The sequence below is a fragment of the Centruroides sculpturatus genome, unplaced genomic scaffold (assembly GCF_000671375.1).
Source record: "Centruroides sculpturatus isolate CEXI.00-Female unplaced genomic scaffold, Cexi_2.0 scaffold522, whole genome shotgun sequence".
Taxonomy (NCBI): domain Eukaryota; kingdom Metazoa; phylum Arthropoda; class Arachnida; order Scorpiones; family Buthidae; genus Centruroides; species Centruroides sculpturatus.
This window is the reverse complement of record NW_019384746.1, coordinates 162,240-173,526: the sequence shown is the minus strand read 5'-3', so window position 1 is coordinate 173,526 and position 11,287 is coordinate 162,240. Positions and strand designations below refer to the sequence as shown.

Sequence of the window (11,287 nt, the reverse complement as noted above, 5' to 3'; positions counted from 1 at the left end):
TGAGACTTTACTATGTCATCCGAACATGTAAGCTGAACAATAGTGTGGGGGGGAGTGAGTAATCAAGAGTTGCATGGCCCTCAAACAAAAGACGAATCAACGAGATTTGAAAATCGCGTAACTCCGGGTTCGCGTAAGTTGGGGTAGCGTAAGTCGAGGTATTACTGTATATGTTTGTTGATTCAGAGTCCTAGATAGTTAGGGGAGAAAAAACAGTTTCATTCTTTATGATCCTTTCACATAGATTAATAAAATGTGTGTTTTTAATATCATAATTTAATTAATTTTTTTCATTAATATATTGTTTAAATTAAGAATATTATTTTTAAATAAATAAATTTTATATTTTAATACAGGTACAATTATTGGTTTCAGCCAGTGATGTTGAAAATTATAAACAAATAAAAAGTGATTTAGATGAATTACGTTTATTAGTGGAAAAATCAGAGTTATGGGTATTTAAGTCAAAATCAGAGGAGAGTGGAAAAAAGAAAAAGAAAAAAGCAGATGATGAAGGTGATGGAGAACTGGATGATAAAAAAGCAATTAAAGAAAAGAAACCAAAAAAGAAAAGTAGCCTGGTAATCTTTCATTAATATTTCATGATAAATAATTTTTTAATTTTTTAAAATTACTTTTGTAATTGAGCATTAAAAACCTTATGTGGAAATACAGTAATTCATTTAAAATTCATTTAAAATCAAAATATAAAACAGGAAGATTTTAGAAAATATATACTATAAAATGTATTTAACTTTTTTTTTTTTTTGAAATATTTACAATTTTTAATATGTTTTTATTCCAGTAATTATTAAAAATTAATTTGAACTAATTAGAATCAGTTTTATTCTATAGAAAAAAATTTTTTTTACTACTATGAAAATTATTAGTAATAATTCAAATTTCAATTCCTTTTATAATTCAAAATTTTGAAAAATCACTACGTAATCTATAAATTCTGACAGTCTAAAATCTTGAATAATAAAAATCTTAATAGTTATAAATTAATCTAGATTGGGATTCCAGTAGCTTTGATTAAAGTCTAAGTATTGAAATGTAAATAAATATGTGTTGAGAATAAAGTATTTATACAAATTCTTCACAATTTTCTCTTAATTAAATGTTTTAGAGACTGCAAGTTATAGCTTTTTTTTTATAATTAATTATAAAAATCTTTAAATTGATTATTTTAATTTTAGGTTTCATTTAGTTGACAATTGTTCATCAAAAATTATTTTGAAAAATTTATCATTAATTGGACAGATTTATAAATATAATAATAATAAATGCCAAAATCAAGTGTGTAAAATTAAACAGAAAGAGATTTTAATATGGATAATATCTTTAATATATTTTATATTTGAAGAGCTATCTGAGATTGAGATGAATTCATGGTTTCATTGTTTTTGGCAGGAATAACTGCTATACCAGATAGTCAATAAGGGGTGAATAAAGTAATTGCCATTAATGACATTATTGTTGATTTTACTAAGAAAAATTGCACATAGATTCTGTAATATTCAATGACACAAATTCAAACTAATTGCTTAGCTTTTACTTACTGTACAGAGCTAACATGCACTAAAATCAACAATGGGTTACCAAATAGTTCTCTGAAAGTTATTGTATTGAAAACAATAAATTATGAGAAATTTATCATCTTTTAAGACACAAATTTAAGTATGATGTGTAAGTTGACAAATAACTTGCACTTACTTTCGAATTGACTTTAAAAATAGATAACTAAGGGCTGGATTTGTATGCTTATGCATGTTTTTCTCCTTAAATGCTATGATGTTGAAACCATCAATACAAACAAAATTTGAGTCAAAGTAGTTCAAATTAAAATTGTCTAATAAAGCATGTTTTATATACATTTATGATTTTTACTGTATTTTTTTCAGAAGTCACTAATTTTGGGACTAAATAAATGCTTTATAAACTTTATAGCTTGTTTACATGATAGAAGTACTATTTTTTTTTTTCCAAATTATTTATAGTCTGCCTCTGCTATCTGTGCAATGAATCTTTTTGCACATGTACAGTTCTTGTAAGAAATATCACTCTGCCATCTGATTACAGATACATGTGCAAAATATGTTTCAAATTTGAACATTTAACTTGCATTCTTTTAATCTAGTCATTTTTGTAAACAATTGAGTATATAGAAATTAATTCAATAATGATCAATTAGATAGCATAGGAAGTCATAAAATTTTATTGAACATGTAATTTTATTCATAATTGACTTGATTGCACATTTCTTACATGAAACATGATTCTAATATGTATTTTGTGATGTCATAATTTTCAATGCCTTTGTGTCACGTATAATTGTTGCATGTTGTTAGATGGGAAGAGATAGTGTTATGTAATAGACATTAGTAAGATTTGCTAACAGACAGAAGTCAAGTATATATACATTTTAAATTTTAATGTATATTACCAGTACTTTTAACATGCATATTGGATATTTAAGGCATTTTAACATGCATGTAGCAGCACATATCTGGCATTTTTTAAATGTATATGTATGTGCATATATTGCAAATTTTGAGCACACAAATCTGGCCCTTAGAGATAACCCATGGGTTACTCATAGGAAATTACAGTACTTTTAAATTAATACATTGTATAAAACTAGCAGACCACGCCACGCCTTGTTGTGGCTCAAAATGTATCTATTATAAATGTATAACACTTCCCCCTAGGAGAAAATTTTTCGAAAAATTTCTTCTTAGTGTACATTCTCTTGACGTACCCTATTAAAACGCAATCAAAAATGCAAAAACCCGCATCTAAAATAGTATAATAGAAGCCAAGTTTTTCACAGTAAGCCTTAATCCTGTCCCTCTCTCCCCGGGGGGAAATATCGAAATATCCATTCTTAGTGTACATTCTGTTGACGTACTCTATTAAAACGCAATCAAAAACGCAAAAAACCGCATCTAAAATAGTATAATAGAAGTGAAGTTCTTCACAGTAAGCCTTAATCCTGTCCCTCTCCCCCCGGGGGGAATATCGAAAAATCCCTTCTTAGTGTACATTCTGTTGACGTACCCTATTAAAATGCAATCAAAAATGCAAAAAACCGCATCTAAAATAGTATAAATAGAAGCAGAGTTCTTTATGGTAAGCCTTCCCCGTAAGGCTTACCGTAAAGAACTGTCCATCCCCCATGTTTAACGGAATAATATACAGCCTATGTCCACTCTGAAGTTCCATTCTAAATATTGGTGAAAAAATTTTTGAAATCAGATGAGTAGTTTTGGAGATTACCTGCTGCATCCAAACTTACATACAAACATTACCTCTTTATTATATTAGTATAGATGAACTAAATTATTTTCAGATGAAAGATTAAAGTATCTGATGATTTTGGAAATGCACAAAAAAACTTTTAAATTTTCAAATTAAATTCAAATTTAGTTAAATTTTCAAAATTTAGTAATTTTTTTCGTCTTAATGAGATTTTATTAATTCATATTGAAGTCTTTATGAATGTAATTTTTTTCAATATTATTGTTAACTACTATTACAGATGAAAATTTGCATATTTTGTTAATTTTCATTAGAATGCCTATTTAATCAGATTATTTTATTAGTTATTCCCAAATAAAATTAAAGATAACATCGAATTACAACTTTTCAAAAGATACCATTTTGTAATAATAATAAATTTATTAACAAATAAAACAACATTGTTCGGAGTAAAATAGTTAAGAAATTGATTATTAACTAGTATTTATATTACTAGATATACATACTAACTTTTTTATATCCAACAAGAAATGGATTTTTTTTTAATTAAAAATTTGTAGTACAAAATATATTTGCCAAATAAACTAATAGAATTTTATTTTATAATAAAATAAAATGGAGAAAACACTGAGGTTGGCATTACTTGTACATTTTTCTTATCGCAAGCACTTTCGACAAACTTATAGTCGTCATCATCAGGCACATACAGAGATTTACCGAAAAATTAAATGGAAATAATTTGATGTAGAATAGAATGCATAAAATTTAAAGTTGAAACTTTTGTCAAAGCCGTTAAGAACACGAAACAAATATTCAAATATAATTTGAAAACCGAACTAGCAGTTAGCTCCGTGAAGTGCGAGTTAGCGCATGCGCAAAACCAGGCTCACACTATACGCATACTGGAGAATGCTAATACGAGGGCTATTTTTTAAATAAGGTCTGTTTTTTAATAAGAAGAAAAATACTGTAAATATCATTAAAATATATTTTTTCCCATATTCTACATACTTTTATCTACTTTTCTATATAATTTCCATTTTTGTTCAAACATTTGCCATATCGCTCAAAAATTTTTTAAATTTCGACTTAAAAGAAATCTGCCGCCTGCCGCCGGAAGACATTAGGCCATGCCGCTTGTCTTGTATGGCACAGCAAAGTTTCCTCAAGGTCACAATAAGCATCAGAATTGATTGTTGTGCCTCTTGGCATAAAATCCACTAACAAAGTCCCTTTCCTGTCCCAAAAAACAGTTGCCATGATCTTTCATGCTGAAATCGAATAACAGATCGTATCTTAGTTGGCGGGCAAGTCAATTTTCTTAAACATTATAAACTTCTACAGTTCAGCACACAGACAGACGATATGGCTGCAAATGGCATCTAAACATGTGCAAAGCATGCTGAAAGCAGATGCTCATGCACACTGCTGCAATCACGCATCATTCTCGCTCTCATTCACAAACGGACCTTATTTAAAAAATAGCCCTTATATTACTATTTTTCTGTATGTGCTACAGTTAAGTTTAAATCAAATTAATTAATAAAAAATGCATTAATTGATATTCATATAATATAAATTACATCCAAGAATTTACGTTTAAAGGTCCATAAGTCAAATTAAATAACAAAAATTTATTATATATAATACAGTATTATATTATACTATATATAATAATACATTGCATTTGTAGGCATTTTTATGTATGAAATACATGTAAAAACAATTAAAAAATGGCTTTATTTTGGTGGTCAAGAACAGAATAATTCATTTTATATTGTTTCTTATGGGAAAATTTGTTTTTCTAAAAGTTTAGAACAACTTAGGAATGAATTATGTTCAAAAACCGAGGTTTGACTGTAATTAATATAATAAACTTTACTTAGCTTCATATCTAATTGGAACTGTATTAATTTTAAATTAGTCCCTGTTGTTATGATTTTCTTATTATAGTTATAATGTTAAAAACATATTACAAAGTGAAAAACAAGTCTCTTGAATTCAGCACAAAATTTCAAATAATTTTTTTAAACAATTTGAGAAAACTTTTAATTCTAACTTAAATATTTTCATTCACTGACCTTGAAAACATATGGAAATTTTCCCAAAGTTCTTATGGTAAAATGTTAAAAAATATTATTGATTTTATTACAAAATGTTGTTATTACATGAATTTTTGAGATTAACTATTTATCAGAAATAAACTTTTATGGCTCTTAAAGATTGTGCTTTTGAAAATAAATGTTTTATTTAAGCAATTGAATGATAAATGAATAAATCTGTATTTCCAAACACTGTATCTAATATAATTAATTAAAGGAAAAATACAATCAAACCTTGTTAATTTACCTTTATTAGATTTAATGTGATTTTTTTTAATTTATTTATTCAAAGACTGCTCTTTAACAATTTATATGTAATTTCTATTAAAAGTTCTCTTTTTTCCCCCCTTGTTTGAAAATGTGCTTCATAATTTTAATTTTAAACTTACTTTGTATAATATATAACTTATTTAAAAATTTGTACATATATTTTACTTCATTTTAAAATTTAAAAAATAATTCATTCAACAACATATAGTTACTATTGTTTTAAATGGTATATATATGTAATTGTTAAAATTATGTTGAAATTTGATTATATGATATACAAAAACAATTCCTTAAGGTTAAAAAGTATTGAAACCATAAAATCTTTTGATCCAAGTAGTTAAATTTTATTTTAATACTATAACTCATTTAGAACTCAATATTTCAATGTACTGTATTTATTATATATCTCTAAAGCATAATTTACTGCAAAATAAAGGGATTTGTTTAAATTTTACATCTGCAAATTAAACTTTGACTAAAAGTATTTCAATTAAATGTATTAATTTAAAAAAATTAATTTAGTATAATATATAATTTAAAATCTTATAAAATTAGATCTGTTTTATAATTTTTAAAAACTTAGTGTGTTTTAAATAAGTTCTATGATCATTTTAAGCATTAACATACTTTTTCAGTTTACTTTTGCAATAAGAAAAATTTTTTATTGAATATTAATAAAACATTAATACAATTAATATAGAGTCATAATTATTATTTGGTTTTTCATAGATGCACACACAATTTTTGAAATTTAAATCACATTATCACATTACACACTGTTATTCCAGTTTTATTTGGATGCTTTTATTAAATTCATAAAGTTACAATTTTCTCTTATGAACTGCCTTAATATGTTTAATATGTTGTCCTTTCATTTGCTTAACAGTTCTAAGTCTTCTTTTCCAGGATTCAAATACCTCATGCAATATTTATACTATTCCCACTCTCTTTGCATGATTTTCCAGACTGATGTGATTATTGTTGTCCTCCTTTGTTTTAGCCTTTACTTATGATAACAAACCCAAATTAATCCATAGACAGTGTGTCTGGACTTTTTAAAAAAAATGGCCGAGTTGGAAATCACTGTTATTCCAGTTCTACTCTTCATATCAACTATGTATTTTGGTATCTTTTTGGAACGTGCAATGTCATTACATCATGATGGACAAATAACTTATTTGGCTCTTTATCTTGAAAATAAAGCAGTTTGATACAGTGCTCCAACAATAGTTTAAAGCCTTTTCTGTATAATATTCAGAATTAATCTTAACACGAGATGGAACTTTTGTTAATGGTAGTATGCCTTGGCCTGTTATTGCACCACCAACCATGAACTTGTCACAGAACTTGTTTTCTGTTTGGTAATGGAAAGTTCATATTTCTTGCCTTGGTGTTGAATAATAAATTTTCTGGGTTTTGTTGCAATACTGTAAATAGAAAACAACTTATCTAGGATCACTGCATTGTTTATAGAAAGGAAATACTGTTTTATTCTTGGTGATTGGCCAACACAGAAGAATGAATATGATTTAGTTTTTTCCGTATTTTAAATTTGATACATGGCTCACTCACCACAGTATGATATTGGCCAAAAACTGGAAAGTTTAAGTATCATTTAACTTTATAGCTGTTTTGCAAGAACAAGAATTCTTACTACTAATTGGATAAGATAAGAGTTGTACAATTAAGCAACATTGTGATTTTTAATTGTGAATTTTTGCATCACATATGAAATATCTGTATATCTATGATATCAGAATACTGCATTACCAAAATATTATATTGAAAACTTGTACCATTTTTGACATGATTAGTTTTCTTTATTGATATATTTGTCTTCATTTTGAATGGCTTATTTTCAGATATCATAACATTTATATTTTGTGTAGATCAAATGATGTAATGGAGCCATAGCAGAGCAAATTACCATATTGAGCTATATAGTTCCTTGCTGCAGTTAGACTATAAACTAGCTTTAATAATACTGAGACTTTAATCTATTTTATTAAACTTAAATAATTTCAAACTCATAAATAAAAATGTCATAAACATTACTCTCAAAAACAAATTTATTTTATATAATAGTTTTTAACACTCTTAAACTCATTCTTTGAGATGGTGTAACCTGATGACAGACTCAATAGCACTTGAAAACATTAGATTAAATAAATTTTTCATTTTTAAAAAGCGGTGTTTGAGATTTTTATTCATATATAATATAAGGAGCATGAATAATAAATTTAAACTTAAGATTTAGATGTGTTAATGGAAGATGAAACTTTATTTACTTATTTGTTTATTTTACAAGAATTATATAGGCATACTCCATGAAAGACAAAAAATATTCCACCCATAACAATAAACCCAAGATATAGAGAAACAAAGGAATGACAATGAGTAAAACACAAAAAAATAATTAATAATTATACATATTTGTTTAAAATAAGAAAAATCAGAATATAGTGAGTTTTCAAGTGCATGCATTGATAGAAGGTTTAAATAAAGAAAGAACTATATGATATACAAAGTTGGCATCTTTGAATACATAAACATGATAATTTTCCAATCACCATTCTTAAGAAGAATTTAATTCTGACAGACCCAGAGTGATAGGCAGTTTTCATTGGACATTCTAAAATTACTTCTAAATTAAGTCCAATTTAATATTTTGATAATTAATATAAATACTAAAATAGTGTGGTTGAGATTATGGGATGTTTTCAATTTATTTGTTAACCACTTACTATTGAGACCTTAGTGGACAATTATTGCTTTTAGACAGATGTTTCACTCAATAGCATACTTCTTTTTACAATATGCATTTTGGCCAAATTACTAGTATGGTCCTCTAGTTGTACTATAAATAAACTACATAAAAGTTACAGTTATAAATTCTAAGGGATATTTTTACAAAATTTTATATTACTTACAATTAAACTGTTTACATATAAAAAAATTTGTTGTCTTAATTTTTTTCTTTTTTCAATAATAATGTTTCCAGTTCTATTATTTACTAAATTATCAAAATTAAATAATTATTTTAGTTTTTACATAAATCTTTTTTTTTTTTAAATTATAGAACCTCTTACATTTTGGATTTTCATTACATTTTTTAAAAATGTAATGAAAATCTAAATTCACTAAGGTCTCAATAGTAAATGGTTAATGAATAAATTTATGAAATCCGGAATTTCTACCAATTTTTTTCCAGTCGATTTTTTTCCAGTCAAAAAGTCTCATTATTACCTAAAAACCAATTAAATTCCCTTAAGAAACTAGAGTGGAAAACAATTTCAAATCTTTCATCTTTCAAACAACAAGCAAATTTTTCATTTTTTAATAATACATATTCAACTTCAGTCTAGAATTATAAAAAAATATATATAAACATTAACCTAACTTAGTTTTGATTTCTTTTTAAATTTAGATTGATTTTATATATAAGTTGTATGTGTATTCATTTATTTGGTGATTATAAAGTATTATGAATAAGAATATAATATATCTGAAATATAAACACATATCAAGATATATCAGGAATATTAGAGTTTAGTAATCACTAGATATTATCTTTTTAAGAATTTTTATTTATTCAAAATATACTTGTATAACTATCTGCATTTGATTAATAACTGTATAATTTGAATAATGAAAACACATTATATAAATGAGTTTATTTTAACAGAATTAGAAGTAATAATTTATTAATATAATTAATATTAACAGAATGATACTTATGCTTTTTTTAAATTGTAAATTTTCTTAAATTCTTTATGCAATACATAAAGAATTCTTAATACATAAACAATTAATTGATATGAAATAAAAATAAATATTAGAATGAAATTTTATAAGTTGTAATTATTTAAGCTACATACTAACTTTATAATAGTTTTTGAAATATTATTTACTACAGTATTATTTAACATGTTAATTAATAAATATTAGACTTCAGCATATATTTCATTTACCTAATGTGCACAGTTAATCAAATGTTTTATTATATACTTAATTTTATGAAGGTATATATTGCATTTGTTAATTTATTAACATTAACAAATATAATTAATTTCATTTAATTTATTATTAAAAACAATGCTTTTTTAAATTGTCTTTTATTTATAAAAACAATTGTGTGATAAACTTCAATATTCATTAACAGTTTTGTTTAAGAGATTTTTTAAGAATTACTATACAAAGCTTAAAGAAATTTAGTGAAAAGAAAAAAAGGAAGGAATAGATTATTTATTTATATAGTAATGAATTTTAGTTATTTTAATAATGTTATGTCTTAATTTCATTTTAAAAGTTTAACTGTATTTAATAAAATATGTCAAATTATATTAACATATAGATATAATATACTATGCAAAAATATATTTCAAAAATATTAAATTTAGAAAAAGTAGAATATATGTAACAACTTTAACTGTGTGTAATTATGTCTTTGACAATTTAAATTGCATCATTAAAACTTATTACAAAAGTTATTCTTTGATAATAGTTCTGGCATAAAGGAATAGTAATTTTCCTGAGTAGATAAATATTAAAAGGTTTTCATTTTGAAATAAATTAACTATAAGTTATCAAAATCTAATTTATTTATTATAAAATATTTTAATAAATTTTAAATAAGAATAAATTTAGATATAAAGTAAAATTTCATAAAGGTTTCAAATTTGATTCTTAGCAATTATTTTATATGATAGCATTAATATATTTTATTTGATAAATTCAGATAAATAAACAATGAGTTAAAATATAAAAATTTACCATAAATTTATTGTTTCAGTTTCAATAGCTAAAATTTTAAATTTAAGTATGCCCAAAATGTTTTAATTAAAAGACATTTATCAAGGTTTGAATGCATTTTATCACAAGTGCAATTTAATTTCAACTTTTAAGCAAATTTCCTAACAGACTGCTCAATGTAGTTCTGTTGGATGTTAGGATTTAGGTCCTGCTGCGAGTGAAGGATCTGCCATTGATTTGGATATAGGCCCTCCTATTGATGCAACACAAAGTAAAAATTACAAAACTATTCAACAGGTTTGTCTTCATTAACATTTATTCTAATTAATTGTATTCTAAATAGTTAAAGATTACTGTATTTAAAATTTTGTAAAAAAAAATATTATCATAGTAAAATAAATAATGAAAACATTATTTTTGTTTAAATTATTATATTTTCAGATTCTTTTACGTCTCATTAATCTTTGTGTTCAAGATAGCCCAGGATCAGGAAAAAAGCCAAGGAAACATGAACAGCGTCTTTTACGAAATATGGGAGCACATACTGTGGTTTTAGAACTATTACAAATACCATATGATAAAGTAAGTCAATATACATTGTATAGAATGATCTAAAAATATGGAATCAGTCTTGTTTTATAGAAACAGAAACAGAGTGATTCTATATTGGAAAAGTTGAACAAAATGCAGAGTCACTTTTTTATTTAAATTTTTTTATGAATTACCACAAATGTGTCATGACTACATATCTCTACATAATAAGAATAAATAGGAGTAGTAGTATATTGAAAATTAAAATGCAATGAACAGTTTTAAATTGTAAGCAATCATATAAGCATTATTTTCTGAACAAATTATCTCTCCTTCTTTTTGACTTATAATCTTTAAAATCTAATAGCATC

General features: G+C 24.9%; 1 protein-coding gene across 1 annotated transcript in view; it reads left to right on the top strand.

The window, feature by feature from the left end:
* LOC111628452 (inositol 1,4,5-trisphosphate receptor-like) overlaps positions 1-11,287 on the top strand; it is a 174,488-nt gene that overhangs the window by 107,795 nt on the left and 55,406 nt on the right. The window contains exons 27-29 of the mRNA XM_023372248.1: positions 357-581; positions 10,584-10,682; positions 10,827-10,967. Coding sequence (XP_023228016.1) covers positions 357-581; positions 10,584-10,682; positions 10,827-10,967 — 465 coding nt within the window. The remainder of the gene's footprint in view (positions 1-356; positions 582-10,583; positions 10,683-10,826; positions 10,968-11,287) is intronic.